Raw genomic sequence first — 20,997 nt, forward strand, 5'->3', positions numbered from 1 at the left:
GATTACAGTAGCACCTTGGCTTACGTTACCCTTGGCTAAATCTTGGGTTGTGAAAGCGGCAACCCCGGAAGTGTTTCACCAATCACGCATGCGCAGAAGCGGTCTACCACTTCTCCTCTGGTTGTGAAAACCTCGGGATCCAGCCGGACCTCCGGAATGGATCCCGTTTGCAACCGGAGGTACCACTGTATATGCTTGATGTAAGAGTTAAACAGAAAACTATGTGTATGGTTTGTGTTTTTAAAGTTTTTTTTAAAAAAACCAACAACTTGACAACCTTCAACTGTGTTCACAAGTGAAAAGAAATAGATGTTCTCCAAACCAAATGCTGTTCTTGTTTTTTCCATGCATGTAGTAATGTTTGCTCCTTTTTAATACTGAGAGTAAAAATGAGGGAAAGGTAAACACAGATCTCAGTTCGGTTAAAGGACTCGGTGACCAAACTGATCACAGTAAAAATGGTAGATTCATCGATTGTGCTTGTAAATTGCATTATGCTGATGCTGTTCATAACTGTATTTCTTCAGAATGTGGAATGAATGTGCACCACAAATGTCAGAAGAAAGTGGCAAATCTCTGTGGAATCAATCAGAAATTATTGGCAGAAGCTTTAAATCAAGTTAGTCAGGTATGCTGCTTAGTCCTTTTCCTCATGTCATATTTTATGATCTAATAGTCAATACAAATGATAATTTCCAAGTGATAAATTCCATATCATATGTATAACCACTTAGTAACATTGACATCCAGTTTACCCTGTTAAGTGATGGGGATATTACCACTCCTTTGCTTACCTGGATTTCAGATGAAGTGCAGAATTGTGGTAAGATTTTCCTCAATATTTAGCAAGAGGTTCAGATGAACAGCTAAAGTGCTTACAAATGCCCCATTGCAAATTGGCACTTGTGTAAATGTGCATCTGTGGTCACTCTGCGGCTGCATTCGGACACCTGGTGGATCAGGGACAAACCCTGTGTTACACATTCAGTGGTGGAGCTTCATGCTCTGGCACCAGGGGGCAGAGAGCAGGTGGAGGCGTGGCTGGTGCGCGTCCTGGGGGCAGGGCATGCCACCCACAGAGGTGTAGAACGTGTCCTGGGGCGTGGCATGGCACCCAGCGCGGGCGGGGGGCCAGTCGCGATGGCACCCCACCAGGATCGCGCTGCCGGGGGCGGTGCGCTCCCCCCACCCCCCCTCTTCCTCCGCTAGTGTACACATTATCTCCTGCTCCTCTTCTCTCACGAGCAGAACTTAGTAGAACATTCTCTGGATTAATCAAGTCACAGTCTGCCATTTAATCCAAACCAACCAAGTGGTGTAAGCAAGTCTTCCAAACTAGGGTTGTAAAATAGGAAAAGCACGCAGGCACAGAGCTGATTCACAATCCTCCAAACTGATTTGGAAAACTGGAAACGTGACAACTGAACGCAGCCTCTGTCTCTAGAAATGCAGATTTCTTGACATTCAAGTCAAATGTTCGAATGTTTAAAATAAGAATCTGCAGTCCATTTCCAGTTTTCATAGTTGAAGATGGGGATGTGGGAGAAGCTTTTGGTGACAAGAGATACTGTTTCACAAACTGTCAGATTTAGCAGCTTGGTAACCATGAATTCCTAATGTGACAACTTGTGACTACAAGCATCATGTGCAGAGTACATAGGTTTGCTACTTTGCATGTAATATGCATACACAAAAAGACTCTCGGTGTAAGAATTCATGTACACACTTGTGGCACATGCATGTTTCACATCATCAGGTGCCCATTCTCTGTATTTGTGTCCCCACAGTTTGCAGAAATGGTTTGCAGAAAATGGTTGTGTGCAATCTGTTCTGGTAAAATAAGACAACAAACCCAGTGGAAAATTAAAATCCTCCATTCTTCTTCTTCTACACATACTACTCATATTACATGAGAAAATGGCTTACATCATGCCAAACAATGTGCTAATATTTAGCCTGGCTGTTTTAGTGAAAAGCAATCATTTCTTAATTTAAGTATAAAGTAATTCTGAATATTCATTGTTGCTTTTCAGAAATCTTCCAGAAAATCTGAATCTGGGTCAGTAGAAAGTGTCGGAATTTACCAAGATTTTGATAAAAAACCTAAATCCTGGAGTGGAGATGCAACAGGTGAAAAACATTTTTTTCTTTATTGTGAATGCATAATTCTAACAGTTAACGCGTCAATTTAAAACTTGTCAATACCCATATAGTACAAACAATATTCTGTCACTTGGTTTGATGGTTTATTCTTAAAGTAATTATGCAAAGACATAGACAACAAGTAATGACTTATGCACAACACTTCTTCACATGTAACTACAGCATCCTACCTTGTAACTGAGAGCCTTAATTCATGGACAAAGATTGTGGAGAGCTCTCAACTTAATTCAACTATAATTCAATCTGACTATAACTTTTTGTTGGTGAGGGAGAGTTTTTCAGAATCTCCTTGCCTGTGAAATCACCTTTGGCTGGGTACCAAAAGCACCACCAGCTTGCCACCTGAGACAACTGCCTCACCGAGCCTCATGAGCTGGCTAGCCTTGGCTGCTAGTCTTTGTTTATGGGCTGTTTTCCAGGGAAAGGTGAACTGGCACAAGCTGATGTCATTTTTGGCAAAAGTATTAGTTTTATTTGTAGATGCATTTCAGCATGTACCAGTAGTGCAACCTGGTTTGTTATTATTAATGGCTTTCGCTTTTCTGCCACATCTTTATATTTTTATTGTTTGTATATTTTTATTTTATGCCTGAAGGGTGGCATAACAATTATCTAAATAAAATCTACCCCTTTCCATGCCCCTGTAAGCAGTGTAGGCAGAAATATAACACCTTCCCTAAACTTCAGTTATTAAGCCTCTAGTTAAGAACCCAGTCAAGAACTGTGTGTGTATAAGGCAGTTCTGATGTTTTGAATTCATGCCTGCATGGAATTTGAACTTATAATTCCATGCATACATACACATGCATGACAGCATCCATTCCCTCCGTCCTTCACTCTAGTGACAGGAGCAGATTTATAGAATGGCCAGTGATATATCCACAGTCATAGAATAGCATGCTATTTAGGGAGAAGAGAAAGCAGTTTCCTGGTCCTAATAGAAAAAATCGCATTTTGCTTTTTTTACAGATAATAGTGAGTATGATAAGCTTTGGGAGGGTCGTTCACTGTCACGACCATCTGGTAGGAGGAAATTCAACATAGACAGTTTTGTATTCCACAAAGTTCTTGGAAAAGGAAGCTTTGGAAAGGTAGGTAACTGGTAGGGCATGATTTTCTTTACATGTATAAACGACTGCCAAACTGCTGGTTGTATGTTGCTAGAATGCCTTGTATGGTATGTCAGGGAGAGAGAGAAAGTGATCCATATGATTCTTCAGGCCACCAGTGAAGTGGGACCGGGGGGCTAAGACGCAAGGCAAGAGGTGCCTGGGACCTTCGGTGGCTGTGAGGAAAGGTGTTGCTCCAATCCCCCCACATCCCCACCTCCAGTTGTGGCTTTATTGTGGCTTTTAATTGATATTTGCTGTGAAATGAAACATTTCCTGGCGTTGTGCCTTTTTGCTGCTTGGCTTGACTCAGGGAAGGAGATCCCAGGTACAAGGGGAAACATTTATGGCCTGTTGGCCAACTCTAGGCAGCACCTGTTGTACCTGATGTCTATTCTAACCCGTGAAGGCTTCAGTCACAGGATGCCATGAGACTGTTTTCTGCTTTTTATGAACACATATGACTGTAGGTTGCAAAATGACACCTTTATTTGCCTGAGCACATGGTATTGTGTTGTTAGCACTCTGATCAGGTCTAATTCCACTTTTGCACAGAGGGGCAAATCCAAGACATGATCATCTGGTGAGCTTCTAAAGCATAATTCGCATCCCAAAGTAATCTTTTGTTTTACAGGTACTACTTGCTGAACTGAAAGGGAAGAATGAATTTTTTGCAGTAAAGGCTTTGAAAAAGGATGTGGTGCTAATTGATGATGATGTGGAATGCACCATGGTAGAAAAGCGGGTCTTAGCACTGGCATGGGAAAATCCATTTCTTACTCATTTATACTGCACTTTTCAGACAAAGGTACGCTGCAATCCTTAATTTGCTGTTGCTGTGACTGTGAAATATGTGGGTGACTTATTTGAAGAGAGTATGCTTGCTTAAAGAGCATATTATTACATCTGTGTGTCTTCTTGCATACTCCTTAAGTATCCATTTGCAGGCTCTGCATTATTTGTCCATTAAACAAATAATGGACACCATTAGACTTCAGCTCATATGTTGGGGCCCATTCCTGGGTTACAGCGTAACCTAAGGTGGGTCGCAACAGTAGTACAAGCACCACACAAATATATGGTTAAAAATTATAAAGAAGGTTCCCAAATGGATGTTTGAGTTGGGAGGGACCCTGAAATAAAAACTTTTCCTGCAAAAATGAGCCTGGTGCAACTTTTCCACTAAATACAGAAATGAAATAAAGATTCACGAAAGGCTCTGGAATCTGGTAGAGAAGCGGTCTTCTCTTCCTGTCTAAATGGTTTGGGTCTGGGATACCCAAGGGCCATGTCTTCCCATACCAATCTGCCAAACCCCCAAATCTATTGGAGAGACTGTTCTCTCTATCTTCTTTTGTGACTGAGGCACAAGTAGTCCACATGAGAGAAAGGACCTTCTCAATGCCTGCATCCAGACTGTGGAATAACCTACCCTGTGAGATCCTCGCTTCCAGGCTTCCCATAGGCATCTGGTTGGCCACTGTGAGGGGAGGATGCTTGGATAGGTGGGTCATTGGTGAAATCCACCAATGCTCTCATGTTATTGTTTTCTGGGGCCCCCTCTTAACTGTTTTCCACTGACTGATTAAAACTTCCTTGTTCCAATTAGTATTTGTCATGCCAGGCAGATGATCTTTACACAGCATAACCTCATTTTTAAAGTGTTGTCATCTGCTGCTGTTTTTACGGCTTTTGTGGAATGGTCTTGTGCTTAATTGTTGTCAGCCTTCATGAGCAATGCACATGCACTGGAAGGGTGTCGTACAAGTTTTCTACATCAATAAACGTCTGACACTGCTTGTTAAGATTTCCAGCCAGAGGCTGCCACCAGTATATGACTCGACTCACTTGAAGAACAGCATGTTCATACTGTGTATATAGTGACATCAGTAAGCTAATGTTGTGTTCTTTCCTGTTTGTAAACAGGACCATCTGTTTTTCGTTATGGAATTCCTTAATGGCGGAGACCTAATGTTCCATATACAGGACAAAGGCCGCTTTGATCTATTCAGAGCTACGTAAGTGTTGATAAGATAATGTTGTGGCAAGCTTTGTGTGCCCAATTCTAAAACTGCCCTTCTGTTTAAGACGGGATGTGCTTTTAGCTTCTGCTCCTATGCAACATAATAGCAGGTGTTCTACTCATATCACAGATTGCTGCACCTCCACAAATGCTTAACTTGGCTCAGTTTTGGCAAGGTATTAAAGGGAACAATTACATTTCCAAGAAGTATACTTGTGGAAGGAGTTGACTTAGGAATAGCCTTTTCCAACTTAAACTGTATCCTAGGGTGTTAGACAAACTCTCCGGCATTTAGTGGCTAGGGGGAAAGTGAGAGGTTTCTGAAAAAGTGACCGAAAGAAAATGAAGTACTACATCATCAGTAGGCCCCTACCTTATTTAAATTAATCCCTCCATTTAAAGTCTTTTTACTGTGTTTCAGGTTTTATGGAGCTGAAATACTGTGTGGCCTACAATTTCTTCATAGCAAAGGCATCATTTATAGGTGAGTGCTGATTGACCTCGGTAAGCCTTGTAAAACATTGCAACAGTTAGGTCCTGAATTGGTGGATTCTGTCATTAACCGACAAGCAGAGTGTTTTACAAGGAACTGTTCCCTATTAAAAATCTGATTTTATTCCAAATGTGTTGAAAAGAAGCAATTCAGCAAGCACTTGAGGCCAATATATAATTGTTTTCTTGTGTTTTTCTCCTTGGCAACAAGAATAAAGAAATGTTATTTACATTAGACAAAAGACCCTTTGTTACACATTCTTGATTGCCAGGCACTTAGAGACAAGACTGAGATACTTTGTCTAGTGCCAAAGGAGATTGATAGGAATTAATCCAGGATACAATCCTGGAAAGGGGAGACAGCATCCTCAGTGGGTGGCTGTTCATGAGAGGCAGAGAGAATTCACATCTGTCTATGTTACCGGTGTCTTTTCCCTATCAATAAAATGCAGAAATGTTCTTTGACAACATAGTTCATATGATAACATTACTTGTAGATAGACTGATGCCAACAAGACTCAGGCTTGGCTGATATCTTCAAGTGATGCCTCGTTTTGAAATCTGTGCCATGTTCACCAGAGTGAACAGGCTACAGTTTCATAAGCCGCACTCAGTCTCCTATTAGCTTTCATCTAAGAGTCAGTTTGAAAGCTACTCTGGAGCATTTTATATTTAGCAACATTTTCTGAAACTGCAAGTTAGCTATTTGTTAATGTCCTGTTTTACAGAATGAAGTAGTTATGCAAATAATATGAAGGAGGTTTCTTTTTAAAATCTACCAGTCCTGTGAGTGGGAGGGCTGCTAACTTGAACTTAAATAGGGCTGCATTGTGTGCTTCTACAGAAGCTTTGTCTAAGTTTTTCATGATGAGAAATGGCAGTTGACTCTGCCTTGGCAATGGTTGCTGTTCTTGGGAATTCAGCTACCAACAAGGAAAGAATTCCTTGATGTCATATGAAACACGGGCTTTCATGATATCATTACTGGCCAGTAACAGCTTTTGGCAGCTTTTCGCTTTAGTACAATGCTAGATTCAAACTGCTAGAGATTGGGGCTGTTGCAGAGTTAATTGCTGGATATAAACTTGCACATGAATAAAACAACAGTGGGGGGAGCACACATTGTTTTTAGATGTGTTATGCATATGTACATGCCTGTGTGTGTGTGTGTGTGTGTGTGTGTGTTGCACCAGGCAACATTTTAGAAAAGCTGCTCTATCCTATTTGAGAATGTATTTTCAAGGATAATGCCTGGCACTTCTATTAAAAATAAGGTGTTGCTCAATTAATGAGAGCACCTTTTTAACTAATCAGAAAGCTTTTAATTAATCTCAGCAATGAATTGACTGGATGTTGCAGCCATTCTAAAAAGGGAAAGTTGTCAAAAGTGGGTAGGGAAATACCATTTCTTCCACTCTCCTGTACATATTTCAGAGTTATCAAGCTTCATTAAGACACAATATTTGAAACTTTTTGAAAGTTTTTGTTGATTGCATGCATCCTTAATTCTCTGCTACTGGCTTCTTGGCAGTACATTTTTTGGAAGTGTGCTTTAAGTTTACTGGCAACTGGTTCTTATGGCTGCTGTCTAAGACCAGAGTGCAAATGATGAACACATGTCTGTAGGATAGAACCCAGACTATAGCTGGAGCTTTGCTTGTTGACTCTTTCGCAGCATTTACCCCTCCGGTTAAAGCTATAATTAATTGCACAATGCAATGAACTATTGTTAATGTAGCTTGATAATGGAGCTGTGTAAATGAAAACAAATGCACCAGAGGCAAAAAGAAAATATGTGACTAAAACTCAATATTTCTGTGTTGGATGCAAGCGTGATAAATAACACAACTTGTTGAATCATTTAGAGGTGAAGGCCTTTGTTGCCAATGCAAAATTTCCTTGTGCCCCAGAGTAGACACGTTAAGGATTCTACATGGCGCCTTTACCTCAAAAGCCTTAATTTTCAATTCCCTTTTTATTTTAATTCATGCTTTTGACATGGAGTTAGCATTGGAGCCCTTCTTCTGCCTTAGTTTTCATTCAAAAAATATTGTGCAAATTATTTGTTTACTTATCTGCCAACTTCAGTGTCTTCTCCACTCTGGTAGACATGCCATTAACCATTTATTAATGCTGAAAGTATCCTATGAGGTTGAAAGCAAATACCTTTAAGTGGATGCAATTGCTAAGTCATTGGGGTGCTTTTGTCCAATTTGAATGGTTGTGCTGATTAGTTTTATTTTTTCACACAGAGACCTCAAACTAGATAATGTGATGCTTGATAAAGAAGGTCACATCAAAATTGCTGATTTTGGGATGTGCAAAGAGAATGTGTTTGGTGAGAACAAGGCGACAACTTTCTGTGGTACTCCAGACTACATAGCGCCTGAAGTAAGGAACATACATGTATAATATACCAGCTCTTGAAATAGTCATTGAGAATTCATTGAAGTCCACACATTAAGTCCACAATTAACTTGTGTGCATTCAACTTTACACACTTGGCAAATATTATTATTAATAATAATAGTAATATTTTTTTTAAAGGGGGCAGGCATCTGGGGAAAAAGACCGGCTATCTCATCCGCCGTTGCACCCAGAATGTTTTGACTAAACATGATTTTGGCTTTAGGGGCATGGAACACAATCCACATGTAAGTTGTGGGCTTACTGAAAATATAATTAATAGAGTTTCGTGTTATCTCCTAAGGAAGGGGTTGCTAATCTTTGATCCTCCTGGTATTACTGAATTCCTATTATGCCTGACCATTGGCCATACTGGCTGGGGCTGATGGGAGATGGAATCCGACATCTGGAAGCTCACAGATTTCCCACCCCTGCTCTAAATAAAGCCTAGTTAGACATTGCTTAGGGAACCCAGTATGAGAGGGAATGACCATACCCTGAGTAGAAAATTACACCTGAGCCATCTATATGCTGAGTTCTTCAAGCTCACAGTTTATACCACAGTTGAAATAGTGGTACATATTATGGGTTCAGGCCAGAATGTTCAGTACAGGTAAACTTGTTCAACCCAATTGGATGTTACTATCTGACACAACATGGTGGGCAAAAACATGACAGCCCACATCTCATTCCCTGTCAGAGGTAAACTCAAAAGTAAATAGTTTACTGTTGAATCCCAATGCAGCCAATGAATCAAAGGTGATTCATGCTGATAAAAGGACTGAGGATGTGATAAAAGGACTCAGAGAAAAAATTGCTTTAAATGGTGAAAAGCAAAAAAATCCTGATTTGTACAACTCTTGAGCAGTTAGGAAAGCTTCCCATTGCATTTTACATTGTTGTTTTCTTGTATCGACAACAGATCCTGCAAGGCCTAAAATACACATTTTCTGTGGACTGGTGGTCGTTTGGAGTCTTGCTGTATGAGATGCTTATTGGACAATCTCCTTTCCATGGTGATGATGAGGACGAGTTATTTGAGTCAATCCGTGTGGACACACCTCACTACCCTCGCTGGATTACCAAGGAATCTAAGGATATACTAGAGAAGGTATACACTTGCTAAGGCTAAATAGTTTTTCTGTTTGGGAAGATGGAAAGGGGACTGGAGAATATCTTAAGCTAGTAATAGATCTTAAGTGCATTTGCCCTGCATTCCAGGCAGAGATTTTTGTGAAATAATCAATAATCATATAACCAGCTACAGGACTGGAGGGTCTTGTTGCATTGTTACATGCATCCTAGTGATAATATGCCCCCTTGTTGCAGATTATGTTGTATATACAACAACTGGGTGGTCATATGGCATACATACCATCCCTTCTCCCCATCAGCAGCTCCCCATCAGCATTCTCCCTTTTGCAGCTGCCAGCAATAGCAACTAGAACTGGCCACAATGGCTGCCCTAGATCGATTCCATTGAGTCCAGCGTCTTATTTTTCTGAACAGCAGCTAAAGTCATAGTTTCTATTAGAAATGTGATCTGCAGGTCTAGTAACTGAAGCCAGATGCGCATTATATTTTGTAGTTGTTTGAAAGGGATCCAACAAGACGACTGGGAATAACTGGAAACATCAGAGATCATTCTTTCTTCAAAGCGATTAATTGGACATCTCTTGAGAAGAGGGAAGTGGAACCGCCCTTCAAACCCAAAGTGGTAGGTATCCTTTTGAATCTAGCCAAGTGTAAAACTGTGGTGCTTTTTGCATTGACATTCCACCTGCCTGTCCAGGAAACTCAAGACAGTCTATAATGGGATCACCCCAGACATGGACAAATCAGTCTATTTCCATTCCGTGTCCTAAGTTTGTTCACTCTCATGTTGTGTCAAAACCTGTCCTCCAGTTTCTCAAAAGTTCTTACGAAGCCTCTAACTTTCTGCCTGCTTTGCAGGGATCTTCAGAAATTTAATGTACCAGATCATTTTGAGGTGGCCCTGGCTGGAGTGTGAGTGTGTTTTTTCCCATTTAATTTTTTTCATGCACTCCACAGCCTCTCCAGCCCCTGTGCTGACTAATCTAAAGAAGCCACATGGAAGGAATCACCTCATGATATCTTCCCTTCAGTTTTAGTTGAATTCTGGGAATCTGAAGGAGGGTGCCTACTGATTGTCCAAGATCTGTGTTTACCGTTTTTTTGAGAAAAATCCTTCCCTTTACCTTAAAAAAAACCTGCACTTATTTACTTAAAACTGAAAAGACCTCACTTTAAAAAATATCACATATGCTCAGGCAGGAGGAGAGCTAGTGCCTGTCAGCATAGACCAGGCATCCCCAAACTGCGGCCCTCCAGATGTTTTGGCCTACAATTCCCATGATCCCTAGCTAACAGGACCAGTGGTTGGGGAAGATGGGAATTGTAGTCCAAAACAAAAATTGTAGTCCAAATTCTGAATTTAATGGACTTCTGGTCTGCCTCAGCTTCCTGTGTTCCTAGCAGCCACATGGTAGACAGAATGCCTTCTACGCTCACAAGAAAAACCAGCTAAGCACATCGTGGGGATTTTTGGCAGCATTAGACATGGGAAGACTCCAGAGATGATTTGTAGAATCAAAGAACACTCAGAAGTACAACCCAGCGATCTAAGCAGAACAAGAACATTGCCTCCAACCCATGAGAATTTCTCTTGCTTTTCTTTTCTCCTCTTAGAAAGTTCCATTAATCCAGGAGATGTGGGTCAGGCTAGTTCATATCTGAAGCTCCAGATATCAGATTCCTCGAGACTCTGTAGCTCACCTTGTTTTTATCTTTTATTACTCAGCCTAATGCTCTTACTATCAGAACAGAACAGCTGTGATTTGAAGAAAGAAGCAGATTACTGGTGTAGATTTATTGTGTTTGAGGTTATCTGCTAATTCTTCCTTGGGATCAATCACTAAATGAATGGGCCCATTTAGTCTAAGACTGTAACTGCTCCCAAATATTAAGAGTATATATTCTTTATTTTGTCGCTGTGCTTTTGCTGCAGATGACGATTTTCCTTGAAAGGGGATTTTAACCCATCTTCCTCTGCTGTACTGGCTCTCCAATTGATAAAACTGCCCATTTCTGATGTATAATGTATTCCCCTCTCCATCCCAACCATAGTGTGTTTCTGACTGGGTCTGGAAGGTATCTGGAATTGAAGCTGGAACCTTTGTGCCCCCAGTATGTGGTTGATCCTATTTCTTACTGGTAGCAAATTATGGATAGATGGTAGATATGCATGACTTTCTGGATTCAAGTATTACTAGACATTACAGGTAATAGTTTGATAAAACAATCTCTACCTGATGTGTAATAAATTCCTACTTACTACTTGCTGGAGCAGTGCAGCCAACCGAACTCATGCTGCAGTTGTTTGTCTGAGCTTATTATAATGAAATGGGACTCCTACTGAGCAAGGGCAAGATGGATCGAAGCCACTTTGACTAATTTTTTTCTTTCTTTCGGTCCTTTGCTTCTCTTCTGTACAGAAATCAGCAAGTGACTACAGCAATTTTGACAGAGAGTTTTTGAGTGAGAAGCCACGGCTATCATACAGTGACAAAAACCTAATAGACTCTATGGATCAATCTGCATTTGCTGGGTTCTCTTTTACCAATCCTAAATTTGAACGCATTTTAGAGAAATAGTTTATCAGCACAGAGGAACTTTCAGGTACTGCTGCAAAACGGAAGTTTTCGAGCACTCCATCCGAAATGTGATCAAAGGATACCGTCTTCTCTTTCCCTTCATTCCGAACAACACTCAATAGTGACTAATTGTGCTCATTCTTTGGCAACTGGCGGTAGCTTCATTGTGCATGGTTGAGTTTAAGTATCCTTGTGAATCATATGTAAATGACTTTCTCTGCAGTAGGGAAAATGTAAATTGTGTACGTGGTTACTTGAATGTAGTTATCCATTTGGGGGGGAAATTATGTATATGATGTATATTTTGCTCAAGAGGTGAAAGAGATTATCGAAGGGTACTACCCTTCAAATAAAGTGAAATGGCTAGGCAGTTTTTAACGTCCATCAAATTAAATAATTTGAGTTTTCTTTCGGTTGATTCTGAGCTACAAATATTGCTATTTTTAATTAATAAAAATGGGCATCGATTGATTACGGTGCTTTTCAGGCCCTCAATCCAGCAAGTTTACAGCCTTTTAAGTTGTTCTTGCTTTGCTGTTCATGAATGAAGCCCCATCTAAAAGACAAAGTAGTCGTTTTGTTTGTTTTTTAATTTAAAAACATGTGGGCCTTTCCTTATTAGACTACAGCTACCACAGACCCCCTATCTGCAACCCAGTGAGTGAGGAAGTGAAGTGCTAGAGAACAAAGTTGTGTGTATGTGTGCCATGTACCTGCTCCCTTTGAGGATGCTGTCCTGTCCTCAGTGTTGGAAGACAAATAGAACTCCAAACTTAGTTTGTTTATGGATGTGTAAGTGGGGGAGAAGGTGACATCTTGTCATTTATTTTTCCAGGTATCCATCTGTATTGGGCACACGGTGAGGTAGAACTTGACTTAAATGCAGTTGGGCACACATCTAAATAAGCATGCATGAGACCGGGCAACACACCTTTCATGAAGGATGTTGGGCAGGTCTCATTTCAAAGAACCTGCTGTTAAAGACCTGTGTGGTTTGGGTCTAACTTTGGTCTCGTTGCCAGCCAATATAGTCAACGCCTCAGCACGCTTGAGAAGATGAAGGCTAGTCCCGTAGGAGTATTTAAATACACAGTATGTGATAACTAATCATCGCTACCTTGTATCTTGATCTGGATAACAGATTTTTATGCTAGGCAGAAACACCCTACAACATGTACAGCATGTTGAAACTGTGGGGTGGGTGGGGTGGGGAGGATGTGGGGTAACAGGGAAGGAATGCTGCCAAACTGATGTATTGATTATGGATTGTTACTTGATTGGAAATATGAAATGATAAAACTTAGAAGGCTAAATAAAAATACATCTATTATCTGAAATGCTACCCTTCCTATTTTACCCTCCTTGATGTCTGAAAGCGAAGGACTTGGACACTAACCCAGTGGTCTTCAACCCCCGGGCCACGGACCGGTAGCGGTCCGTGGATCAATTGGTACCGGGCTGCCTAAGGATCATTAAATACAATTAAATTAAAATTATTAAATCAAAACAATCTAAATAAAATATAAACAATCAACGCCCCCCCCCTCTCAGCGGGCCACAGTAAAATTATCAAACGTTGACTGGTCCGCGGTGATAAAAAGGTTGGGGAGCACTGCACTAACCCACAAAGCAGGCTCTTAAGCACAAGCCACCACTGACTTTGAGAATATTCTTGCTAGCCTGCAGGGGCCCTAGCAACCAAGTATTCCTAATTCCCCCCCTCCACTACCATAAATATTGCCTTCCCTGCAATGGCTTCCCTTGGGGCCTAAAATGGATGTCCTTTGGAATTAATCCTCAGGGTGTCGATGTCACAGCAACACTCCCTTTTCAGCTCTAATGCCAACAGTGTTCTGCCATTGGCTCAGCCCTAGGCTTTGGAGGCACCAACATTAAAGCTCTGGTATCCATTAGGAAGGCTATGGTCCCCTGGGATGCTCTCTCAGGGACACATGACTACATTTTTAAACATTTATGATTCTTTTTAAGATACACAGAATCTTTAGCTTTAATATTTTTACTTCTTGAAAGTTGCGTTATGCTTCAAGGCAGAAGCGCACCACTCGCAACTTGAAATATCCCTACTGTGGAAACTCTTTGTTTTGATAGCTGCAAATCTAGCCTCACTCTTGTTGAAAGTCACATGATTTGTTAAGTCCAGCTTGCTGCAAGACGTATCTTTCCCATGTGCCAGGTTTCATAGGTTACTAAAAATATTTATTCTCTAGGCATCAGCAGCAGACACTTTGGCTAAAGAGTCAGGCAGTACAATACTTCCTAGGAGTTTGTTTTTATAGGCAAAAGCACAAGTTTCCACAGCTACAAATACCACTATGCATTTGTAAATTACTTTTTTAACACTGAGGTAATACTAAATTAAATATAGGTCTGTCATGGTAGTCTACATGAGATTTGTCAGCTAGGACTCTGGGTGATTATCCAGATATTTCAGGAAATTAGGAAGTTGAAAAATGACTCTGGGCTCAACACTGGCCTGATATAAACTGAATTCTCAGGCAACTTCCTTGGTAACAGCAATCTGTAAATCTTCCATGAATTCAGAATGTACCTCTGGCCATATTAGGCCACTTCCTAGAGCTACAAGTAAAAGTAACACTGTATTAACTAAGGTATTTCCTATTGGAATGTAGGTTTCATTATTTATTCCATAATTTATTTCCCTCCATCTGGTTAGCACTGACTAACATTACAGAAGCATTACAGAAAATTGCCAACTGCCTTCTGTAACATTTAAACAATTTCTGTAACGTTTAAACTATTTCTTTATTTACACTGCCATCAGGAATCCTTTTCAGCTCAAGGGCCACACATCCTTCTTGGCAGTGCATGCGAGTGTTGGAAGAGGCAGAGAGGCAACTCAATTTAACTTTTGTAAATCAGGCTAGTTTCTACACACACAGACACACACACTCTCTATTCTTCATGCAGGCAAGCAAGAGGCATTAGGCTACAAGAACACAGTCTAATCAGACAAAAAATACAGCATGTGCAAAGCCAGTAGGAGGTATGGACTAGGAAGTCCAGAGATAGTTTTGCCTCCCGCCCAGGCCTAAGTTTCCGCATTCCTGCACTACTTTGTCAGCTTATTTCCAAACATCATAGGATGGTAAAGGAAAGTGAAAATTCCTTGACCAGCTGAGAAAAGAAATAAAACAATACTATAATTTACAAGACAGCAGCTTGTGATGTCTACAAAACTCCCTGGTTAAACAAGACAACTTCATAGCCCATGGTTTGTAATTGATTGGTTTGACACGTCAACATTCTTTGAAACTGAAAGCTGGCCACACAGGAGAATGGGAAGTGGGAACATGACAGCCAACCCTTTGCTGGGTCTTGGGCACACAGGTTTACTTCTAGCTACTGACATACCATAATTACCTTAAATTATATTAGTTAAAATTCTTAAAATGAATGATTTGTGCCACGTTACCAAAGCATGACTTGTACTTGCCAACTCAGTGCCCTCACCCATTACACAGAATTTCATTTCTCAACATCGGGTACACAAACATTCATTCAAGAATTTGTAGTGTTAGATGCCTGGTAACTTTGAAGGAAAATAGAACACTTCTACACAGATCCTTCCTAGCCACCAGTCTGTGGTTAATGCAGACTACACAAGATAGAGTGAGCAGGGCAGAATTGATCCCAGGATCATCCCATTGGTCCTAGGAGGAAAAGTATTGACCAGGAGGAAGGGTCATTTTCTATCTGTTATTTTGTTAAGAACAAAACAACCCTTCAAAAATAAGTTTGGAATAGGGTGAAAAAAGGATCCATCCCACCATTTTCAATGTTTTTAGATTTTGTCAATAACAGAAGACTCGAGACTAAGATAAAATAGGAGAGCTTTAAATACTGAGCAGGGTGGAGTTCAGTCTGCTTTAAGCATTTAAAGCCTCCAACTTATGAGGCACAATTAACAGATTACTCCCTAACCGCAATTATCTCCATCCTAAACAAAAATGAAAGGAATCCATCATCTCAGTATCTTATAAACCCTGACTTTGTGGAACCAGCGAGTTAAAATCTGTTAAGAGGTGGTTATTCTCTGTGGAGTGAACAATTCGGTTTAAAAGGAATGATGCAAGCACAGAGGAAGATGGAAAAGATGGAAAGAAGGGGTGGCTGAGGAAAGAGTGATGAGTGATGGCAGCTAGGAAAGTGATGAGAGTTATAGAAGATTTGTTACATAACAGGGGGACTGTACTGCTGTTGTCGGCTCTATTAGTGGGCTTTACCCTAGTCACAGGCATTTTTAAAAGGCATACATTAAGACAATGTATTCTGGTCAAAAACTGCTACAATGAATTAAGAAAAGAGAGGGGTGTGCGCTCATAGAATTATCATACAGCAGTCATGAAGACAACAGAGTTTGTCATTATCCTAATGCTTTCCTTTTGTCTCAGCAGCTACGAACCATGTGGGTTCTATGCCCTATAAAATGGACATGTCAGGATACAATGCTACACTTGCATCACTACATTAAATAAATAGCACTCTTTGATGTAAAAAATTGCAGAAAGATAGCTAGAAATAAGGTTCTGATTCTCTTTGATCCAAATTAATCCAGCTTTTCCAGGAAACAACCTGAAACAATGACAGTGCTATTTAAACACCAGCAATGGCAGCCTAAAAGAAGAGTCGTTTAAGAGTAATGGCAGGGGGTAAATAAATTATGGTTGAAGAAGGAGTAGGTGTTTAAAAGAAGCAGTCACCTGTTTCTGCTAAGTCTCAAAGTGCCAGCGACACTTTTAAAAAACATATGTAAATACAGCAGGGCTGCTTAAAACCAAACATTGCTTCCAAGTATTTTCAAGTATCAACATACATTTATAATTTATTCTTGCACACAACGATTTTTTCAGTTATACAATCTTGTAAATAGAAGAAACTACTGTTATCACAGTATATTTAGATGTAGCCTATAAAAATATCTACTATACATAAAATTTTTAACCACAGTTTTACAGCACATTGAGAAATATGAAGTTTGGGGCGGTCGGGAGAAAGCAAATACTTCTGGTTAAGAAAAGGTTAGAAGAAAATACTACACCCACCTATGAAGGCTAGCTTGCAGGCGTAGCTAACTCAGAGGAGAGTATTTTCTTACAGGAACCACGTTTACCACTTAAAATCCAAAGTTATACCTGCACAATTTTCTGCTGGTGAATCCTCAACTTTTCAGGGATGAACTCAAGCCCACTAAGTAGCCAATAATAATAATATTAATAATAATAATTTGTGGCTCACATCTAGAGAAGTTAGGGCTAGGCTGTTGACACGATTCATCTGTGATTCAAGCCATTACCCAAAAACCCCTTCTCCAGCTGACACTGTACTGTGGGCCAATAGCAGAGCTCTCCCTTTTCATCTACTCCAGTAAGTAGTGATCTACCTGAATAAATACATTGTGATGTCAAGGCATATTATCTTAAAGGATGGAGTACAGCTAAAGCGCTTTTGAAGTGTCGGATAGTTTAACATAGTCCTTTTTATGTTTCTGAAATAAGGTTGGTTTATGGCTTATCTCCAGAACGCTGAATATATTGCTAAGCTACCTTATTAAAGAAATGAACAACACGGCAGTATGTTACATTATAGCACCCAGCCACATAAACAAGTCCCCACTTGGCAAAGCTTACATAGTCCATTGCAGAGAACTCTTAACATTAACAGCATGGGCAAGGTTCGATGAGGTACCAGCACAGACAGCAAGGCAAAAAAAGCATTCAAATCACACGGGACAAAGCTTTCTTCAGTTCAAGAAAAACAGGCACCTAATCTGCTGCTTGCTGATTTGTATCACATGGACGGATTATTTACACTATACGTTGGCTTAGTACAACAAACACAACTGGCCTAACATGCATGAAGTTTTATCACTAACAGGATTTTCTTTCATACGCCTCCCATTCATTTCAACAGGATATATCTGGAGCATGTCCCTGTTGGGTTGTGACCCTAAAGCAGGACTGATCCAATTTCACAAGTTCACTTACAGCATAGTATCCCTCTTTGCATATAAATACTTGAAAATCCTAGAGGGCCCGTTCTTCACTATGCTCTTGAGCTCCACTCAAGGAATGCACCGAGGCCAAGATGTGGCTGCTTAAGGTTCACGGAAAGAAAAAATCCTGAGTCCTCTTTTTTGCGGGGGGATGGAAGGTTGTTTCCATTTATGAATGTGAAATCCTGTTCTCATCAATGAAGTAGAAGATATGCAATAAAGGATCACTTTCATCTTACCCATCCAATGCCTTTTAACTTAAATATCACCAATACATAATAAAAATAAAAACTCAAAACAGGTAATACTTCATCTGTGACTGGTTCAAGAAGATGGGTGGGAACAAGCTTGCATTAATGCCAATAACTCAGGAGTGCTTTATAATAATTTGGTCTCTCTAGTAATTTGTCTTGCACCTTCCCTGCACTGTTATTGCCATTCACCTCTGGTAACCACCATGTGAATTGTTTTATTGCATCACTATCTGCTCCCTTTTCATAGGCTTCTCTGCTTGGGGTTTGGAGTTTGAGGAAGTGTAAAAGAAAAAGAAAAACCCAGGTAAAAATAGTTAAGTAAAATATGCGGTTCTCAATAAGCAGACAAAATAGGTTTGCCATATGCATGATGTGGAAAGGAAATTATTCACAAACTATTCAAAAAATAATAATAACCCAGGAGTTATGGAACATTTCAACAAGATAGATGGAGTGCACTTGGGAAAATATTACCTATTCTGGCTTTCCATTAAATGATGTTAAGCATCAAGTGAAGCCTTTAGTAAAATTACCTAGAAATTAGTGCAGCTACCCAAAAAAAATATCAAATGTTTCACTGCAAAGCAACGACTTGAAGTGGACAAACACTGCTTGTTGCTAAAATTGATATATTAACTGGATTAATATATCTCACAAAGAGACTGGTGGTACCTTTTGTTGTATACTAAAATAAATAGTCGGAAAAATTCTCAGTTGAAGAAACACCTGTTCTATGTTCAGTAAAGATTTTATATATAATATAGGAATAAAACAGGAAATCACAGCAAGAAAGGCTTAGGAAAGTATTGCAGAAGAAAGCTGAAGTTAAGATACAGCATTAAGAGCGACACCAGCATTTCATACTTTTAACATCCACAGTCGAAGAACAACAGGATAAAGACAACATATATTAATTTAAAAGCAATTTCATTCTCTGTTTTACAAATATTGGTGGTCCATTTAATGCCAACTTTGCCTTGTGCCAGACCCAGGCAGTTGAAACATCGTCTTCGAGAAGAGGAGGAGTGCTTGCATGTCTGTGTTGCTTGGCTTCCTTGAAGGCTGCCTTCATTCTCAGGTCCCTGAGTGGTTTCCTTAGCACTGCTTCTGTAGTTTGGGACGGTGCTGGCAAGGGGAGGTCAAGGCTGCTACAAATGATTAGGTACAGTCCTCAAAGCTTCTTCTCGAGAGCGGCTGATGCATACATTCTGAAAAGAGAACAAGACAGCAAGTTTTATATACTTCACTCGAAAACAATGCTTGCCCTTTGGCCAATTCCTGAACACTTCTCACTACCTACGGGCTTTCCTTTGCTAGTTCATGGAAATATGGTAAAATTAAGGCTGTAATCCTATGCACATTTACTTTAGCATAAGACCCACCGATATCAGTGATGCCTCGCTTCCCAGGAAATATACATAGAGTTGGGTTGTATAAAATCACAATATTTTCTCTTATCTGGTTCCTCTATATATTCATGTATTGTAACAGGTTCCATCATTCCAGAATACATTTCTGAATATGCATCAGTCTTCAGTTCCATTGTTCTGAACACCAGCTTATCAACTCAAGAGATCCCAATATGGGTGCATTTGCACTTTGAATGCTTGGTTTTAGGCCTCTGGGCCCCTTATGTACCCCTAGGTAAAAGTCTGTTTTTTTTCCAGTGTTCACTGGGAACTACCAACATAAGCACATGCTGCTAGCTGATTGAACAAACAAAATGAAGTGTTTTTGTTATCACAGTCAATGCAATGCACAAGAGGGAGAGATCCTTGAGAGTCACAAGTTTGTACCCAACTACAATGCCTGAACACAATACTTTTCCTTCCCTTTAAACCAATAATTGTATTAGGCAACGAGCTACTACCATCTCTCATGACAGATAAGATATGTCACGACACATTGAATACTCAACATACTAGTCTTCAGGCATTCCAGTGGCATGTGAAAGCAACAAGCAAGCAGAGACAAATTGCTAAGCTCCGGCTCCATCACCCTCCATAAGTTGGGATGTTAAACATCAGAAGCAGACAAACTCCTACAGTCATGGAGGCTTCCAGTGTGATTAGGGACCCAGGAAGATAAAGGTTCGAAATTGCTTAAGGAAGCCTCCACGGATACAAGAGGTTGTACATGTTAGATCAGTCTTTCTCAACTTTAGGTTTCCATATGTTGGACTACAACCCCCATCATCCTTACCTAGCAGGACCAGCGGTTAGGGATGATGGGAGTTGTAGCCCAGCAACACCTTGGTGACTCAAGTGTTGAGGAAAACAGTGGGTGAAGCTTAGTGCACTTCTCCCCACTTGCAATTTGTTTTTACACACAAGCAGAATGTCTGAACAACCAAAAATCACCCCTCAGGGACTCAAAGGCTGCCAATTGCAAATCTCTATCCTAGAAGCTCAGTCTATCCTAGACCACAGTCATTCTAGCAGCAGCCATTGGATGCAAGTTGCTACCTGATCCTTGAGGTCAAGTTAAACTGCCCTACATAGTTTTTGCTCAGGCCAAAAAAAGCCATTTATACATAGGCTTTGTGTTACCACTACAGAGTGTAATGAAATGCACAAATCGTTTTCTAGTTGTGTTCAGATCAGGGCTATTGGACAAGGTAGACACCATGCATTGTATGCAGAAGATCCCAAGTTCAATCCCTGAGATCTCAGCTAGCGGGCAATACAAAATACCTCTGCCTGTGACCCTAGAGAGCTACTGCAGGGCTGGATCTAGGGGTAGTCTGGGTGGTGCGGGGTGCCAGGGCGTCGGCCCAGCAGGGGGGCGCCGCGCGGCTACAGCGCAGCAAGAAATGAGATGGCCCTGAGCTACTGCAATACTG

At 40.5% G+C, this 20,997-nt stretch overlaps 2 protein-coding genes across 10 annotated transcripts in view; one reads left to right on the forward strand and one right to left on the reverse strand.

Annotated features, from left to right (window-relative positions):
* PRKCD (protein kinase C delta) overlaps positions 1-13,204 on the forward strand; it is a 61,035-nt gene extending 47,831 nt beyond the window's left edge. For all 4 annotated transcript variants that reach the window (XM_035106173.3, XM_035106175.3, XM_035106174.3 and 1 more), the window contains exons 9-18: positions 528-628; positions 2,034-2,130; positions 3,133-3,254; positions 3,907-4,080; positions 5,199-5,290; positions 5,717-5,779; positions 8,040-8,178; positions 9,116-9,304; positions 9,782-9,910; positions 11,709-13,204. In XM_035106173.3, the coding sequence (XP_034962064.1) occupies positions 528-628; positions 2,034-2,130; positions 3,133-3,254; positions 3,907-4,080; positions 5,199-5,290; positions 5,717-5,779; positions 8,040-8,178; positions 9,116-9,304; positions 9,782-9,910; positions 11,709-11,867 (1,265 nt within the window). In that variant the 3' untranslated portion in view covers positions 11,868-13,204. The remainder of the gene's footprint in view (positions 1-527; positions 629-2,033; positions 2,131-3,132; positions 3,255-3,906; positions 4,081-5,198; positions 5,291-5,716; positions 5,780-8,039; positions 8,179-9,115; positions 9,305-9,781; positions 9,911-11,708) is intronic.
* A 3,499-nt stretch (positions 13,205-16,703) lies between these two features.
* Positions 16,704-20,997, reverse strand: part of PFKFB4 (6-phosphofructo-2-kinase/fructose-2,6-biphosphatase 4) — a 78,861-nt gene continuing 74,567 nt past the window's right edge. For all 6 annotated transcript variants that reach the window (XR_015948446.1, XR_015948445.1, XM_088663196.1 and 3 more), the window contains one exon: positions 16,704-19,363. Coding sequence is in view for 2 of the 6 variants with exons in the window: in XM_088663196.1 (XP_088519322.1) it covers positions 19,304-19,363 (60 nt within the window). In the remaining 4 variants the exon portion in view is untranslated. The remainder of the gene's footprint in view (positions 19,364-20,997) is intronic.

This window comes from Zootoca vivipara, chromosome 2 (genome assembly GCF_965207765.1).
Source record: "Zootoca vivipara chromosome 2, rZooViv2.hap1.1, whole genome shotgun sequence".
In the NCBI taxonomy this organism is placed as follows: domain Eukaryota; kingdom Metazoa; phylum Chordata; class Lepidosauria; order Squamata; family Lacertidae; genus Zootoca; species Zootoca vivipara.